This window comes from Pholis gunnellus, assembly GCF_910591455.1.
Source record: "Pholis gunnellus genome assembly, chromosome: 14".
In the NCBI taxonomy this organism is placed as follows: domain Eukaryota; kingdom Metazoa; phylum Chordata; class Actinopteri; order Perciformes; family Pholidae; genus Pholis; species Pholis gunnellus.
The window spans coordinates 11,741,663-11,760,701 of NC_136541.1; the positions used below are offsets into that span (position 1 = coordinate 11,741,663).

Sequence of the window (19,039 nt, forward strand, 5' to 3'; positions counted from 1 at the left end):
TTTTCAACCTGGCAGTAACCATTTCTAAAGTGATAATTGTGGTTAATTAAGCTTTAAACAACGTTTCAAGGTTCATTCTTTGTTCTCCACAACAACATGCAGTTTAAAGTCCCATCTGCTACATGAGAAAATACACACACACACACACACACACACACACACACAAAACTGTGGAGTGTGGTAGATGAATTAAAAAATCTCACAGCCTGAAGAAGAAGAAAAAGTAGAATTAGTAATATTGTACATTTTAGGTAAGTGCAAAAAAGAGTGATCAAAGAAATATGTATGGAAATACTTGTAAAGCACCTGGCTTATCAGCTTTGCCACTTAAATAAAGTAATTAAGTAAATTCAATAAACAAACCATTGCCCCATGTTTATTTCCCTGCTTCACTGAACTGACTTTCATTTTCACCCGACTCATTCCGAGACAAATGTTCTTCCTTTTAAACAGAAGCCGTTGTGCATTCATTCTTTCCTGTGAAAGCGTGTTAACAGGTCCTCCTGGGAATGTTACGCTCATCAACAGTCACCCACAATAAATACATTCACGATCCTGCACCCATTAGCTGTACACATTCAGGCATTCAAGGGAGGGCATGCAAACTCCACACAGAAAGAATTTAAACCCAGAACAGTCTTGCTGTGAGGCGTCAGTGTTAACCGCCGTTCCACCGTACACAAACACACTGATAGAAAGCATTTACCTTTGAGACAGTCGATGGGATGTATTTCTCATGCATACAAATGCTGTTGTGTCATTTAAATGATAATTTCATTGTTCATCTAAACATTGACGTCAGAAAGGTCAATGTAGCTCCATGCCATCGTTTTTCACCCAGTCTTATTGGTTCTCTCTATGAATGGGATTTGAGTTCCTGTGGATATTTCTGCAGTCTGGAGGACTTCCAGATCCAGGAGGAGACTGTGCAGCAATGATGCTTATTTTTTCTCTTAAATCTTCCCACTTTGCCTTTTGTCACATGGTTCTCTCGAATTGGGGTAACATCTGTTCACCTTCGTGTGACATCGCCTTCCACTTAAAGAGTCATATCCTTCCATTTAGGGACCAATCCCATATGAAGATAATATATGTACATATAACTTGATCAGACAGTTTCTTACAGTCAAAATACCGTCTGTCAATCACCGAACGTAGTCAGGAGAAGAAGGAAAACATCAATGCCCGTAGCTGCCAGCGATTCTCGAGTGATATTGTGACATCGGGAGAATGCAGCTGCCATGCAAGGGAAATATACCGATGGAGGAGGGATTAACTACATTCTTCCTAAAGAAATTCCCTCAATTGGGGGGATGATGACTGTGGTAGCTACTTCGAATGAGATCTGGCAACTGTGTAGGTCATAAGATACAATTCACACCATTTTCAGGCTCATTAATTCCCCCTATTTCTCTTGTCATTTTTCCTTTAATTTGTCATCCATCGGTGTATAATGTTCTTGGATCTTTGGTCCAGACTAAGTAGATTTCGTACTATTGGGAATTTTCTCGCTTAAGGTGCTGCGATGGCTCATCTTTAAGCTGGAGCGCGCTGGCCAGCCTATAGGATAACAAGTAACGTGACTGAACATTTCTCTGAACTTTGTGGACATGAGGTTGTAGAGGATGGGGTTTATGGCAGAGCTCAGGTAGAAGCAGACTCCGGAGACGATGTGGACGTGCTCGAAGACCCAGCGGTGCTGCTCGGACGAGGGGTCGATGTAGCTCCACATCAAGCGGTCCGCGTGGAAGGGAGCCCAGCAAAGGCCGAACACAACCACCAGCACACCTGGACAGGCCAGAAGGACAGTTTCGGTGAAAGTCAACTGGACAGATAGATAGACGACAGGCAGGCAGAAACACACACATACACACACACACACACACACACACACATACACACACACACACACACACACACACACAGTAAATTTCAATTCAGTTTTCTGCTCCTTAACATGACTGAAATAACACCCACACAGCATTTTGGTGACTTGCAGGTTGCGTTTCCTCAGTCTTTGCTTGTGGGACCTGGAGAGATTTTCCGGTCCAAAGCTGGTGTCCACTACTGTCATCATCCTCTCCCTTCTCAGCCCCAAGCCAATGAGCAGGTAGAGAATGCTAATGATCAGCATGGGGAGCAGGAAGAAGGTCAACGTAGAAATCAGGATAATCAGGTTGTAGATCCAGGTGGGTTTAATCACATCTAAAGATGGAGATGAATAACATAGATCAGATCATGATCCCAGGTATACCACGGGCATCATAGCTTCATATACTACAGAAAAACATCTTAACCCAGTTAAGCTTACGCTGGCAGCATGGCTCTAGGGATGGCAATATCCGTCAGAGGTTAATCCTGCTGGCGTTGCTGAGACCATGATTTTTCCTGTCGCGCCATCAGTGATATTTATGTTTTTAAATAAGAAATTATTTTGAATATTATCATGAAGTTCAGATACAGATATCCTAACGACCAGCAGGTTGAATAACTCACTTCACCAGTGAAATATCTCAACATGTATTTGATGTATGCCCTTTTAACATAAAATGTGCTACGAACATGAATGGGTCCCAAAAAATGTTCCTTAGTGACCTGATCTCCTGACCTTTGCGGTTTTCAGTGAAATGTCACAACAACTATGGAAAAGACTGATTTGACATTTTGTGCAGATATTAATTTCCCCCTCCGGATATAAATAATGACTTTAAAGGTCCTCTGACTTTTTTCATCTCGCACTATCATCAGCCCAACTTTTATCCAATAGGCTCCTTTTTTTAATGAACAATTACTTGCAAAGCTATTTTCCCATTCAGCCTCCGCTGTACTTTGTGTTTAGTGCATAGTAAATGCTAGCAAGCTTACAGGCTAAAACTAAGATGCTAACACAGCAAACATTGTCATTGTGAGCATTTTAGCAAGCCCATGTAGCTTTTAGCCTCACACAGCTGCTAACATTGCTGTAGACTCTTAAAAAAATGTAATCTTAAATAATAAATATATACAAACGGCAGATAGCAGATCGGGGAAACTGCCGTCCAAACTTTGGAGGCAGCATCATAATCCCGTGCAGACTGGTGTTTGGCACAGCACACAGCATGGACAGCAGCCACAGCATGAAGATGACCCTCTTGACGTGAGCACGTGTGGTCATGTGTTTGACTTTGAGGGGGTGCAACACCGCCACGTAGCGCTCCACGCTGAGCGCGGTGACATTGAGGATGGAGGCGAAGCAGACGGTCTCAAACAGGAAGGTTTTGAAGTAGCAACCCCCCTCCCCGAGCAGGAAGGGGTAGTTCTGCCACATCTCGTAGAGCTCTAACGGCATGCCCAGCAGCAGCACCAGCAGGTCAGACGCCGACAGGCTCAGCAGGTAGTAGTTGGTGGGCGTCTGCATCACCCTGTGGCGCAAAATGACCGCGCAGGTCAGAGAATTGCCCAGTACACCCACCATGAAGATGGTCAGGTAGGTGACACAGACGGGAAGGAACACGGGGGACCTCGGAGGCCCCAGGTGCCTGGCCAGGTAGTCCTTCTCGCTCAAGCACATGTCATCCAGATCTTGTGCAGTAGCATTAGCCAACATCCGGGAGATATTCAACCCGCACACCAAAGCAGCCTCGGGGCAGCCCGCGTCACTGAAAACGTCGGCACCAATTGTGAAAAGAGCAGCGGAGGAGCAGTTAAACTCTGGCATGATGACGACTGGCAGGAAGGTTCTTTGGATTCTAAACCTAATAGAAAGAGGAGAAAAGGGGAAGTTACAAACTTTTTTAAATCTGTGTCTCGTGCCACTTAACCTAATGGAAGTGCAACTCTAAATGACTGGAACATACCTAAGTGATATCTTAAATTTATCTGATTAATTCACATACTGTTGTTACCGAGCAGCTGTACCTCAGCCCTCGTCTATAGCAGCAAGCAGAGAAACAGAGACACTGTGTTCATACGTGGAAGCAACATTCAGACAAAAACTGTTAATGATTAAATTGAATAAATGATCACCAGGGCAGCAATGTTTAAAGACACTACAGGTTTAACTAAAAGGTTCAACCGTACAACTTCCCCAGTTAAGTCTCAACCGGGGAAAGAAATTATTTTTGGATTTTATTACGTTTTCAGAAGTGTTTTTGCATGTTTAAATATACATTAAGTCATTATCTTATTAATGGGTCAGAAATCTAAACATTGAATAAAGCCAGGTTGAAAATTCATGTTTTATTTTGCTGAAAGGAGAAAATACTGTTTGCAGCCTACAATATTAGGAATAAAATATGAATCAGGATGTGAATGATATATGAACAAACCCCTCTGTAAGAACCTTCAGAATAATAATAGGAATGAAACTCGATAGTGAGACGTGTGTATTTGCTTAAGCGGATATTTCTGGCTGAGAAGAGAAAAAACACATTTTGAGAAAACGACTAAAATAAAATCGCCCAAAATCTCAAAATGAATCAGTGCATGAAAAACAATGTTTTTCCATGCAGTGTCTCCTCCTAAGATGTTTGACACTTGTCAGGTTGTCGTTGCCATACACATGTAATTATACTTGAAAAAAAAAAGCTTTCTAAAACTCCTCAAATACCTATTTGCTCTCTTGTCCTCCCACAAAACATGTGGTCAACTCACAATGTCGTCTTGTATTGGAATTCATATGCAGCAGAAAACGGACTCCCGAGAGACTATTGTTTGGACTCCCACACGGGATTTGTTTATCAATTCAACATGCAACGGAGTTATTAACATAACTTAATGTCGTGAACAGAAAAAAAAACCTCACCTGCAGTTTGTGGGCTCCTTCAGGGCTTGAGATGAATACGATTTGAAGAAAGGTGAGACAATGTGTGATCATCATATTTCTCTGCATCCTGGACTTAGTTTCTCTGGCACTTTGTCTTGACTGCTTTGGTGCTTCAGTGCGTCACAGCTGCCTCGACTTCCCGTATTTGAGCACTGGCGTCCACCCCACCTCTCTCTCTCTCTCTCTCTCTCTCTCGCTCTCTTTCTCTCTCTCTCTCTCTTCATCAACAGATCATCTTGTTTACAGCCTCCACCATTAGCTGCCTTCCATCTCTCTCTTTCGTCAAATTCAACTTCTTTAACCTTTTTTCTTTCATTCTTTCACACGCACACACAATCATACACACACACACACACACACACACACACACACACACACACACTTTCATATATGAACCGACATAGGCTTTACCTTGTAATCCTCCATTCTATCACTTTTTAGATTGAGTGACTGCGTGTGGCAGCAACGTGTAAATGAAGACTGAGATTGCTTCGATCCTAGAACCTGGTGGTCTGAGAGTGTCTGGAGAGGAGGCGAACAGAATAGAAATGTATAAATCTGTTCAAACACCATAATGAAATAAGAATTTAAAATAACACACAGAGGTCTTGTTGAACATATAGGAAATAGCATGAATCATGAATGTTCAGAAATTGTAGAAATTTAAATCGTTCTTTTCATTCAGAGAAAAGGCAGCGAATGGGGACAATAACTGTGGATGCAACACACCTGAAGTATAAAACCTGCATCAAATACAAAATAATATATTCACGTGCACAGTATTCTACATTTCTACACAGTGGGGCATCAACGGCAGCTTAAAAGCTTTTGGCTTGTTGTGCATCACACAGTTTAGTTTATTTTAATTCTCGTTTGTAACTTTGAGTAGGCCTAATGGATACGACATACATGTTTCTCAGAGTATGAACCCCTCTGACTGCTTCTACCACCAGCAGGTTGACATTTTTGTTCTCAATAACATGTCGGATGTATTGCTATTCACTTTGGTACAGAGGATGAATCCTGCTGACTTTGGAGATCCCCTGAACATTCATAGTTCCCAGAGGATGACTCCTTTCACTTTTCATCTAGGACCACTTTGTACAGACATTCATATACCCCTCAGTAATGAAGCTTAGCGGAAGCACAGTCAGGAAGACTCTCTTTACTCTTTTCATTCATAATCTCTCAGTCTCTCTCTCTCTCTCCCTGTGATCACTCTCATCAGCTGATGAAATTAACCAACCAGATTCTGCACAGTTTTCTTTCGCCAATCACATCGGTGCTTTTCACACTTGAAAAATGTTCTCCTCTCTGCTGCTGTCAGTTCTCATTGCAGCACTTTCCATTCCAGTCCCCTCCAGTCTGCATCACAGTCATGCTCCTCATTCATCATCGGATTGCAGCAACTCCCTTCATCACCACCACCACCAGAGTCTGCACTCCAGTGGCATGATGCCTTATCTGACCTCAGCATCACCAGCCATCGATTATCCTACTCCACGATGGAGCCCAGCTATCAGTGGGGCACAACAGAGAGACTCACATGCGAACAAAGTACAGAGAAACTCGGATTACAACACACACAGATGGTGTTCTTTTCTGCTCAGAGAGCCAAATACCTGCCTGGACATATACGTGTATGCATTCTATATTTCAGTCAAATACAACTGCAATGACAAGGCTCAATCAACTGGCCAATGAGTAGTTGTGTGAGCGGGAAGAGCTGCATTGCACTCTGAAAAAGGATCACAGCAGCCGCTTTTTTGATCTTTTGTCGAAAACAACTGTGACTTAAAGAGTAGAAATACGGTGTTCATGTTACAAAGTAATCCACCAGAAATGTATGCTTGCGTGTATATTTGATTGGCCAATACAGCGCCATTGCAGGAGGACGACTCGTTGCAGCAAACGTTGAGCCAGGTCTAACTTTTTTTGGAAACCTCGCTGGGCTGATGGACTGGCTCAATTCAAATGAATCAGAGTGCTGTGTTTCTTTGTGCAGGGTTACTGTCCGTCTGAACATGGCCTCACTGAACTGACAACATTTAGCAAAGTTGGTACAGTATATATGCCGCAAAGAGTGAGAGAAATATAAAAACAAGCAACCCTGCACCCCCTTGGCAACCTCATTCTCTCCTTCTGCTGAAGTGGTGATAAAATAAGACACACTACAGGTGTTATTTGCCGGAGCAACCGTCCAGTACATAATTAGATCCAACCTAATCTAAGCTGCACCGCATGATCAGCACAGTCTCATTACGTCTTTTTTCCCTCACATCTGCAATCACTCGTTCCCAGAGAATGGAAATCGGGGTATGGATATCCCAATGGGGGATCGGTTGCTTCGATTTCAAGTGAATCATGTCATCCCAGTATGTTGTCTTACTGTCGCGTTGGAAAATTAGGAAGAAAAATATTTGAATACATATTTTAATTGCATGTGTACGGAGTAGAGCAGAGGAAATATTTGACATGCTGAAGAATCCTCGGCTAACAGATGAGCCTCAACCTGTGTGCAATGAATCAACAACTGACACAGCTTTTGTCAGAGGCCAGAAACTTCTCCGTTTTGGTCGGCTGCACACGCCTCGACCACTGTGTTCTTGTGCCCCACCTCCCATTTCTCTGCCCCCCCCTCTGCAGTGTGGTCTAACTCAATCACAGCTTTTAATACCAACGCCGGAGCTCCAATACCTCGCTGTGAGGACATTGACATGTTCTCGTCGGTGTCTCCGTTTAGCATTATTATTGGGCTTCTGTGAGACAGAAGCAATTGATTGTGACGAGACCCCCTCAACATCATGGTGAGTGTACAGTATTTGTCCACAGTGTGCAAACTCTGCCATGGCTTTCTGTGTCGCCGCTGCCATTTCATTTCCACGTTCCCACTGCTGACTACAAAACAGAGGAATTAATAATGGTGCACCTCAGCCCACAGACTGAGTGTTTGCTTTGAATTGAAGTTCGAGGAGTTTCTGATATTGCGTCCCCAAACTTTGATGGTGATGGCAAAAATAGCATTGCATGCTGGAAGTGAATTAGTGATTAATCACCCTCATGCATGAATCATACATCAATAATAGCCTCATTTCACTCATGATCCATGATGATGAGGATAGAAATGACAAAAATAGCACATTGTCAATATTTTAGAGACCCCCTAAAAATTCACAAATCGTGTTTTCAGGGGAGCTCATGTCTTATTAAGAGACATGAGGTTCCTTGTAGCTTGTACCCAGTTTGTCCATTGAAGTGTGTGATTGTTGCAGTTTTCCCCAAAAGCTAAACGAGTTTAAAGAGCTTAAAGAGTTTATTAAATGGTGGTCCATTTCCAGAACTGTGACTTGAAAAAGCAAAAGTCACACTGTGACACAAACAATGTAAAGGTAGGTTTGCCCATATTACAAAAAAAATGTTTTCACTTCCCTCGCGTGGTATCTAACCCCGCAGATAGTTTGGTTGATGGTTATATTTGTCTTTCCAGCAGTTGTATTCCTGTTACTCTTTCCAATGTAGAGGGACTCATTTTTCAATGCTGTGAAAACCAAATTCCATTTGCCTCCATTGTATTGGGGTCGGGGCCAAAATCTCACTAGGATAATTAAAATCCTGGCTAAATGAAATCAAAACTCTCTGCACCGATATATATATATATATATATATATATATATATATATATATATATATTACTAAAGCAGTGTATCCCTATATGAGGTTCAATCAATACCCTCCAGAAGTCAGAGAAGAAAAATTCTGCAACACAAGATTTTGTCCACTTGTTCACAAGAACTGTGTCATGTGGGAAAGTGAGTGTTTTTTTTAACACAGACTTTTAAAAATGTATCCTTTAAGGGTGTCATGAAATATCAGGCATGCGTCGGTAGGTCCTCCTAGAACCATTTTTATTTGAGAATTGAAATGTATAAGATTTACAACTGTTCTTGTGGTTGAGGGGAGAGGGGGGGGGGGGGGGGGGGGGCTGGATATTCTTCTTCTTCTACGTCGTGAAACATTAGGAATGTGGAAACACAAAGAAACAAGCAGATTTGTTATTGTAGGATTGTTTGTGGTGCACGACAGCAGCGTGATCCTGAAGGCAAAAACCGTCATATGTGAGGTGGCAGCGTCTCGGAGGAGCCCACGGTGGCTGACTGAGGCTCACCGTGTGACATTTCCCCCGATGCCCGCACCGTTTTGTTTGCAGCGTCAAATAAGAGCTTGATATCAGGAGGATTTATTAAAATTGTTTCCAGCTTTTCTTGGGCGCCTGAAGCGCAATGGACTCATCTCCCAGTCGGCACTCAGCATATGTCTCTGTCTGTTCTTTGTTATGATCTAATGGAAACACGCTCCCTCGTAACTTGCAGGTTTAATTAACTTAATGCAGAGTCTTAAAAACTGTGAACGCTGTGTAAAATGAGCAAAGAGGGCAACGTCGGTCATGTGCAATGAACAGCTCCTGCAGGCTTTCTCCACATGCTCTTCCTGTGCATATTCATGGGCTGCAATTGCACAACCTTTAAAGCAAAACCCAACTAATCCATCAATCTATAATATGTCCATGCTTTAATGGAGCCATTGATTTTCATAATAGGATTAAGTAGTTGTGTGCCATTTCCCGATATGATAATTGCATCCTTGTCATATTAAGACTTTGAACTCTGACCTTGGAAACACGATCAACTCACGGGGTTCATTCTCTTCAACAAAGAAAATGAAGTCACTGACATCTTTTAATGAGGTGTCTATTGGCAGCAGGTTCATTAGATGCCGGCTCTGTTCTTTAAGTAACTGGAAGCCAGTGTAAAGATTTCAGAGCAGAGATGTGCTCGGCTCTCTTGGTGCTCTTAGAACTCTGGCAGCAGCATCCTGCAAGAGCTGAAGACGTCTGACAGCCTTTGGAGAATAAACCAGCAATTTAAAACATAATGAATAGATTCATTGAAAAGGAAAGCAATCACTAGTTGAAGCTCACAGTGCAGAGAGGAGCATGTCTGCAGAGCCCAGTGACAGTGTCTGGATGACTGTCAGCGATGTTAAAGTGTTATGTCATTTAATATGCTTTTCTTTTCTTTCTCTGGGTTTTGTTTTCTGCAGAGAAGAACATCAGAAAATGTGTGCATGTGTGAATTGAGACGTGCTGTTGATGACTCTTACGAAGCAGGGGCCTTGAGGCAGCGCTAAGGGTTCTTCACTTTCACCCAAAGAAGAAGAACAGGCGGAGTGTGCGGTCACGACCACAGACCAACGCATTCTCCCTCCGGACGCCTCAAATACCGACGTTTGGTCAGTGGTCCTAAACTTCAAGTTGAGACGCTCTAGTTCCCCTTCCAGTGTCCCGTTTTGAACGTGTCAGGGACGGCTTGTCAATATACGTTCGTTACGTGCATAGTGTCTTTTCAAAATAAACTTCTGTCTTCACAGTAAGATACTGTTTAGGCAACAAAACCTCTCAGTTAGCTTTAGGAAAAGAGCACGGTTGACATTAACTTGAATGACGACCACCGACAAACATCCGACAAAACGTCTATGTTTACTTTTAGTTTTGCATGGGACACAAACAAACAGTCCAGTGTATGTTTGACCCATCCACCTCTTGCTCTTTATACCAAGCTGCTCTTTATACATCAACCGCTCCGATCGTCTAATAATGACGCCGGTGGGTTTGAATTGGAGTTAGTAAAAAAAAAGCTTCTCACCTGGAAGCTACTTGACGTCCTCCTGGATCCATCTTTTTCCTGTATGTCACATTCCATGTAGCATTTTGTCGCTGTCTTTATTGTAATTTTATTTGTAATGTTTCTTCCGTTTTTTCCTGTTAAAGAGGTTCGTTTTAGGGATTTCTTTCTTTATCTGAAGACAGAGGGCGTCGTATGCTGTACACATTGTAAAGCTCCCACAAGGCAAATGTGTGATTCATATTGGGATACATAACTAAAATTGAATTGACTTCACATAATTTGAACCCATATCACAAACATTGCTCCTTATTATAATCAAGCTAAAAACAACACGTCTGTCTTGGTTTCTGAAAAACGGCACTTTCAACCCAAAAGAAAGAACATGTGTTCCAGGGTATTAGTTATGTATTTTGTGTCATGCTGACAGACTGCTAGTCTGACACTGTGCAACACTATAAACTCATCACAGGCTTTGCTGGTTGGTTCATTAAGCAGAACGATGTCAATGAGGCAGCAGAAACACAAAGCAGTGCATGTCAATGAACAGGAAGATTTCAGGATGACCTAACGTACCCTCAGAGACATGCAGGGTGTTTACTGTGGCTAAGTTCTTTGCAGCGCAGCAAACTGTTGGTGCAGTTCAGTGCAGTATCTTTTCTCCTCTACAGCTCTAAAGAAGTCTAATCCATAATTATGTTTATCCCCTCTTTTGCAGAGGTTGTTAGACTTTCTGTCACTGCTACTGACTTTGAGGAAAAGGGCAGCGGTGACACTCTGCCGCACTACTGCCTCTCCAAACTTGGGTGGAGGCTTTTTTTAGATTTCGCCAAAGTTTACAGAAGAGTTCGTAGCCTGCAGTGCCAGTGACATTGGCTCACTTCAAACAATGTTAAGGATCGGCACTAAAGGATATTCTTCAGAAATAAATAATAATAAATAACCCCTACGTGGGAAATACTCAAGAACTGAGGGCTCTCAATTCAGGATGTATACAATCAGAAAGGAAGCAAATCAAGTGAACCATCCGGGTGGAAGAGTGGAGCACAAGTCCATCATTCTTTTGTTTAGAATGTGAGAATGGAGGTCTTTAGCCTTTAAGAAGACGTGACTGGTGCTATACGCCTGCTGATCGCTCGACTCAGAGCGACCTGTCAGGATGAATTTGCGATTTAACAGTAATTACGTGAAATCCTTACACAAGCGTCTCTATAGCTTTGACCACTTTATTGTTTTATGACCTGACTTGCTGTGCCTTATAAGAAAGGATAACTTTTTAGTCTCTTCTCCCAACATTGCAGGCCTGGGTTCGGTGCACTTACTTCCTCCTTAATGTCCTACAGCCATCACAATAACGTGACAGCTTTGTTTACAAGACCACTTCTCATGGGACAAGGCACTGGAGGCTTCGTTTTGACCTTGTGGCTGACGTTTTTACAGAATATAAACACATTCAAACATTTTAACTCTATCAACCATCCGGTCTTTTCATCAAGCTAAGCTCAACTAACTGTCTGCTTGCTGTGGCTATATGCAGTAATGAGAGTTAATGTTGAACTATTCCTTTAACTCTCTTAATTCATTTGTTTTTATTTATTTAGTATGTTCTACTAATATTATGAACTATTACCATGAATGATATCTGTATGTATGCATGTTTGCATGTTTGTTGATACATTTTAATGAAACAATCAAACTGTGACCTTACCTCCACAAATGAACAAAAAGAAAGCGAAAGATTTTCCTCTAACTGTTTCATCATCTATTTCATTTATTGCATTATGTGCTTTGTATTGTGGGTTTACATTAAGAGCACATCCAGAGAACCAGGTGCATTTACTATGCAAACTCGCTGTTTTGAGTGCACCTATCTGTCATTGAATTGTAATTGTTTCCCCCTGTCTGAATGGCCTTCATTCTCAAAACCTGCTTAGTATGGCGTGTGGAGTTTAGATATTGCACTTCACCTTTCCGACACTAGGAGGCGCTTGTGTTCCATGAGTGACTGAGCCTTCACTGAAACATATACAGCCGGTTGCATCATGATGTAATATATCCCACTGTCCTCATGCCAGATGAAATCCACAACCCAAATTTCAGTTGGTTTAGGCTTCTCGTTCTCCTCGCTCTGTGTCACCACCTGTCGCAAAGGACGAGGAGGAGAGGAGGGCTTGGAGGGGGCACACAGTCACAAGCGCTCTTCATCACCACAGCTACCTTTAAACTTGGCCGTGGAGTCATTTCTGCAACATGCAAGTTGGAGCAGCCTGCAATCCTCCAAGGGGGTTTGGTCCTGCTAATCCGCTCAAACATGAAATAAACCGTTCTCAAGGCGGTTGACTCAAAGACACACACAAACAAACACACACACACACACACACACACACACACACACACACACACACACACACACACACACACACACACACACACACAGGGCACACAGCATCACCCTGACCTCATTATGAAAAGATTTTATAGAGCCTTCGAACCACAGATTGACTCCTCGGCTTTTTTTCCTCCAAGCTGAGGCTCATGAGGTCATGCTCAGTGAGTATCCAGGTGAAAGCAGAGTCTGTTTGATGGCCAGCTACTAATACAAGTGTGCGGACGGTAGAACTGAATCTTCTCTCTGGTTTGTGTTGTGAAAGGCAATAACAGAACAAAAGAATGTGTTGTAAAAACCAACAAACAACATTTTGGGTCTGTGTTATATAGTCTCGGACTGAAAGATGTTTTCTTAAATGGAGGTGGAAGGTATATTCACTAAAACGCTCGACATTAATGGAATTTAGTGGCAAAAGGTGATGAGTTTCTGAAAGTGATGAATTGGAAAGGATTCAACTAACCAGCAGTATTTAAAGCAGTAATAATATATATGTTAATGTGGTACTAAAAAAGTACCAGCCACCAGCTCTACAGCAGCCCAGAGCGGACAAACCAAACTCTGGCTCTAGCGAGAGCCTTTCATGTTGTCACGTTACCTGAGGGCCACCATAGTTCTCCAAAAACTGCAGCAACATGAGCCGCAGAGTGCAAAAGCGCGGCAACGCCAGCCGCCGTTTGACTTCCGTTGCTTCTAAAGTAGTTTCATTACGGTAAGGAGGGCCTCAGAGCCGTGTTGGAAAGAGAGGAGTGAGCGGAGGGGTATTCAGTTGGTTGCAATCTGCAACCACACCGCTAGATGCCAGTAAATCCTGCACACTGTCCCCTTTAAGTCCACGACGTGAATACTTCTATCGCTGAGGATAAGTACCCTGTGTTGACCAATACAGAAGTATGGGCACAATAGTGAAACCTTAAAATAGGTCTACATCATGTTTTGGGGTAATTGGTTGTTGTACTGGTTGTATTTAGCCTCAGGGGAACACACGAGCGTCCCCCCTGCAGCAATCTGCTCGGCCTGCGTGATCATTTCTGTGAGTAGAACCTGAAAGGGCAGAATGCTTCCGCCGGACTCAAATCATTAGTGCAGGTTGTGCAGGGTGAGGAAATCCTTTGTTAAAGTGGAGACCTTGACCGCCAAATCAAGCTGGGACACACCGGAGCGCCAGACAGCTTTTCTTACTCCAAATGACAAGTGTTAGAAGCAACTCAGCCTGACACCAATTACTTCACCTGTGGAGAGAAGTGGAGAAGCTGTTGGACAGGGCAGCAGTGGCCACTTGTTGAGGAATATCACAGTATGACGAAGAGGTCAAAAGCCTTCAGGTTTTGTAGTTACTGAACGTCGGCGTGTGTTAATAACGGACGTAGAAAAAGCTCTGGATGTCACGTTTCTCAACATCTGTACGCGTTGGACTCAGAGTTGCAACAAGACCAGAACGTGAAGTACTTGATGGAAACGCATGAACACATTTGCATTCGGTGAGTAAACAGGGTGCTCAAACACACATTTAACGATCACAGAGCACTTCACTCTGACCTGCTGCGGCTGCAAAGAGTGAAGCGGTTTTCTCCACTCTGAGCTTCGAGGGGGCAGCCATTTATTAACAAGCAGCGTTGAGCTCATAGTTAAAACCATTAAATATGTTTACAAGACAGACGCGGCAGCGGAAACAGCGGGCGCGCTTGTCTCTCACTCTCTGTCCTCCGTTATCTCATTCGTCTCAGTCCTGTTTGATCGTGTCCCTGTTCCATCTCAGCTGATGAAAAACAAATGTCTGTATTCATTTTCTGCCTCCGCTGTTCCCCTCTTCCCTCTCCTCTGCCTTCCTGTGGGACGCCAGTTGGCTGCGCTGTAGGCTGGTGAGGGATGTGAGCACAGAAAAACAGCAAAGCCAGTAATTGTTAAATTGCAACAAATGGACCCCATGTGACCCAGACGAATAAACTCAGAAATCAACAAAGCCTACCCAGACCCAGTTTATCTAAATTCCAATAGTATGCTCAGTAATGGAAAAACACTGTAGAAATGCCATTTCAAATAGAGCCCGATGTAATCCCCAGCCCACCGGGGTCCATTTAATCAATGCTACAGACATGAGCATAGAGGAGGAACAGTCTGCAAATGGAAGTGGAGTTCTGAGTCAGCTCACAGGAGATTAAAAAGTAGAGGTGGATGAATAATGGAGGAGGAGAATGGTGGGAAAATTGCAGAATGTGGCGAATCATCAATAACGCCTCCTGTGAATAATTCTGAAAGAAAAAGACTTCTGCTGAAACTGTCTGTGCCCACTAAAATGGAATTGTTCTTAATTAGTTTTTGCTGTGTATTGCCTCACTCTGCGGGATGAACGCTCATTATATTCCCAAGCAAGCTTCCACTCATCTCACCTAAGATTACCTGAGATGAAGTCTCGCATTATGCAGGGCCCCGTAAGATAAGTGACAGCTTTCCACTGATTAGCTGTGAAGTCTGGGAGTCAGAGGAAGTTTTGACGGAGCTCTACACCCCCCAAAACCTGGAGCTGTGGCTGACACTGACAGCTTCGTAAGACGAGTCGCCTCACAGGCAGTTTTCAGGGAGACAAACAAGACCGGCTCGCCAAACCCAACACCAATTCATATTCAATCAATCAGCGCTGCACAGAGCCACACGTTGACAGCAGTTTGAGTGAAAAGCCCAGCGGCGCTCGCGCCTTTAAGCGCCAGCTAACAGCCAGCTCCCTGTCTGAACATAATCACGTATCATTACGTCTCCAATCAATGAAGCAAAGCGCCACTCCCGCACTGTTTCATGTCGCGCTTCAGCAGTGCTCGTGAGGACGGAGAGCTCTTCATCTTGGCCTTGTTAGCAAAACAAGGGGCCCAGACAGACAATGACAGATATTCAAATGTATGCAGAATTATGCGGGAATTCTTCAGGCGAAGTCTTCTCCTGATTGTTTTTTCCTCATTAGCCGACATTATCCCCCATTAACTTTGTGTCTTACTATAGTGTTTGTTGAAAGATTGTTTTCTGGTTTTCTCACATCAGCAGCCCTGAAGAAAAGATGACCTGTCTTTGTTGTTGCAAATAGAGTTAATCGCGTCAGATTTTTTAGCGGCTTTGCTAATATTGTGTGACACACACAGACGCTTTGATGTACATGGAAAAGTGTGGCATTTTGGGAAATATGTTTGTTTTCTTGCTGAGAGTTAGACGTGAATATTGATAGCACAGTAATGAATATGAAGCTAAAACCGGTTAGCTTAGCTTAGCTCAAAGACTGGAAATGGGAAAACAGCTAACCCGGCGCCGTTCAAAGAAAAATGTCTCCAAAGCTACATTATGAATTCGTCATATCTTGTACGTTTGCACAAAAAGCAAAGTGTACAAATGACAATTTGTATTTTTATGGGGAATTATGACTATTTCTTGGCCTCGTGCTTTGAATTCCTGCTAACCTATAGGCTGCTGGCTGTAGCTTCATATTTACCGTATAGTGGTATTAATCTTCTCTTCTAACTCTTGGCAAGAAAGCAAATAAGTAAATTGTATATTCTAAAAGGCCAAATGTTCCTTGAAATTGAAGGTCATATTTAATTGTCTTGCTGCAAGCATAACTAAATTCCCAATGTTTAATTGATGTTCAGATTCATTCTTCGCTGACTGTTAAAACACTCTTACGAAAAGGTCAAGGTTCACCGGGACATGGAGGCTGTGTAGTTGTCTATTTGCTATTTCACATTACAAAAAAAACCCAGAATTCATTGATATTGTTTGATTGATGGAATTAAAAATGTATTGAAAAGATTCCTGTCACCATCTCACAAAAGCCATTTGTTCCCTGCTTCTATATTATTGTAATTGATGCATCTAGGAAGAATGTGAACTCTATGAATTATCTTTTTCTAAGTGTTTATTTTTAGAGCATGAGCCAAAACACATCAGTAATAAACGGGTTAGATTGACATAAAAATCATCAGAAGATGGATGCACGCATGTGTCTAACATAAATCAAAGTCCTGTGTGCACATGTGTGTTTATTCTACACACACACACACACAGTGCGGTGAACTGGACAGACTCCATAATTCACGAGAAGTTTGCAGGAGACAGTCTGGATGTTCTGTCATCCCCTCTTGTCAGCTTAACACTGCTGTCCCACAGAGCTCGTTTTCATTTCCCTCCACCTCATACTTGGCTCCTCACGTCTCCTCTGCATGCTCGGTAAAACATGAATTTCTTCCCCTGAGCCCTGAGAACAGATTTCTCATCTGCAGCAGGACGGGAAGACTCTCCAGAGCAGCAATTCTTTATTCCACCTGTCGAGGCAACAACTGAAGCACACACAATCCCGGTCCAGTCAGCAACTGTGTAGAGTTTGAGATTTAACTGCCAGCTCATCGTGCCTGAGGAGGTCAAAGGCTACGCTGCAACAACACCTGTACGGAGGAAACTGAAGACAAGGACAGAGTGGGTCCTTTTTCAGTCTAAGCGAAACAATCGGAACATTTTCTTCTCCACATAAAGACAGCAAAGATGATGGAAGGTATTAGTGGAAATGGGAAGATAACAGGCAGTTATATTGGATGTGTGTTTTTTAATCCATTAGTAATTCTTCTCTGTTTGTGTGTGTTTTAAAACACTGAGGGAATTCAAGGACTGATTTGTAAATTTTGTCCAAAACACTCTGGTCTCTTAGGAGCCTCTCAAAGACGCTCACAAACAAGCACGCTATGAGGGATGTTTAACAAATAAGAGCCACACAGCAGCAGCAGCAGCAGCAGCAGCAGCAGCAGCAGCAGCAGCAGCAGCAGCAGCAGCCCTGTCACATGTCATTTACATGACCTGTCCACGATGACTGCACCACTGCTGCCATGAAGGACACTGTCTGTCTTTTTGTGAGCCTTTAGTTTGAATGTAGCCGGTTAAAGAGAGCCGTCCATCACTGGTTTCAGTAGTGGAGGCTGACCCAAGCCTGCTGGGAACTGAACTGTAGTTAATTAGTGCACAAAGCCTGTGGGACAAAAGAAACTTAGGGGGTGGAGGTGATTGGGGAGCTGCTTTGGATGTGTGCGGGGGTGAAGTTTTTGAGAGAGGGGGATTAAATGGGGGGTCTTGAGCTTGTAGCACAGAGGGAGTTTTTGGGGCGAAACTTTGTATGTGTGTGTTCCTGTGTCGGGGTGCAGCAGTGGGGGGGGGGGGGGGGGGGGGGGGGGGGTGGATGAATTAGTAGTGTGAAGGGGAGCCTTGTCCCTGAGCTGAGAGCTAGAGCTGGGCTTCTATCAACCAGCACTCTCTCTCTCTCTCTCTCTCTCTCTCTCACTCTCTCTCTCTCTCTCTCTCTCTCTCTCTCTCTCTCTTTCTCTGCTGGAACCCGCCAAGGGACAAAAGACCGGGTGGGTGTGGTGGAAAGGGACCTAAAAGGAGAAACTCCAAGACTGTAAAAGGTCAGAGTATGACATGCACTAATGAGGGCATGCAGCCCTTCAAGACCCCGCTTTGCACCGGAGGTATCATTTTGATGAGTAGCTAAACTAAACTGCATCTTCCCTTTTGTAACCCCAGCAACAGAAACCTACTGTAAAATGATGATGTTTGTCTGTGCTGTTTTCAGTGTAATTGTTATTGGTCCAACTGTAGACTATTATTGTGAAATTGATCAAATAATGCAAAGAAAATTAAAAGGTGATTCTGTTGATTATTAGACAGAGTAATGTCTTTGATGTTGTTAAATTCACCCAGTGTCTCATCGGATCACAGTGTGTTATGCAGCATGGGCTATCGGCCTCTAAAGCTGCTCAATAACCCGCGGGAGGCGCTGTCTGTCCGTTGTGCGACCACAGTCCCTCTGAAGCCGCAATTGAACGCTATTTAGCGGCGGTGAGCAGAGCGTCCAGGCCGGTGTTACCTGCTGCCAGGTCGGACAAACACTGCGGGCTGGTGGCCGCTTCAGTCGGCCAACCAACCAGCCTCCACCCCACTCATTCCACCTCCTCATCCTCCACGCCCCCCCGCCAGCACCGTCAAGCAGCACAGACATATTCAAGAAGAAACCCGGAAGTGTAGCTTCTTTGACTTCACAATAAAAGCGTAAAAAAAAGAAGGTGGTTTTCGGTGCAAATCATTTTAAAGAATAAATCAGCAACGGAGCACATCACCTCACTCAGTGACGTCAGAGCAGTG

The 19,039-nt window shown here is 43.4% G+C and overlaps 1 protein-coding gene across 1 annotated transcript; it reads right to left on the reverse strand.

Moving 5' to 3' along the window:
• Window positions 1-1,477: 1,477 nt before the first annotated feature.
• Window positions 1,478-3,697, reverse strand: LOC306706065 (neuromedin-U receptor 1-like; the record flags this gene model as incomplete). Its single annotated transcript, XM_079172976.1, has 3 exons — window positions 1,478-1,788; window positions 1,978-2,205; window positions 3,010-3,697. The coding sequence occupies 3 exons, from the start codon at window positions 3,695-3,697 to the stop codon at window positions 1,478-1,480; spliced, it is 1,227 nt and encodes a 408-aa protein (XP_079029102.1).
• Window positions 3,698-19,039: the final 15,342 nt, after the last annotated feature.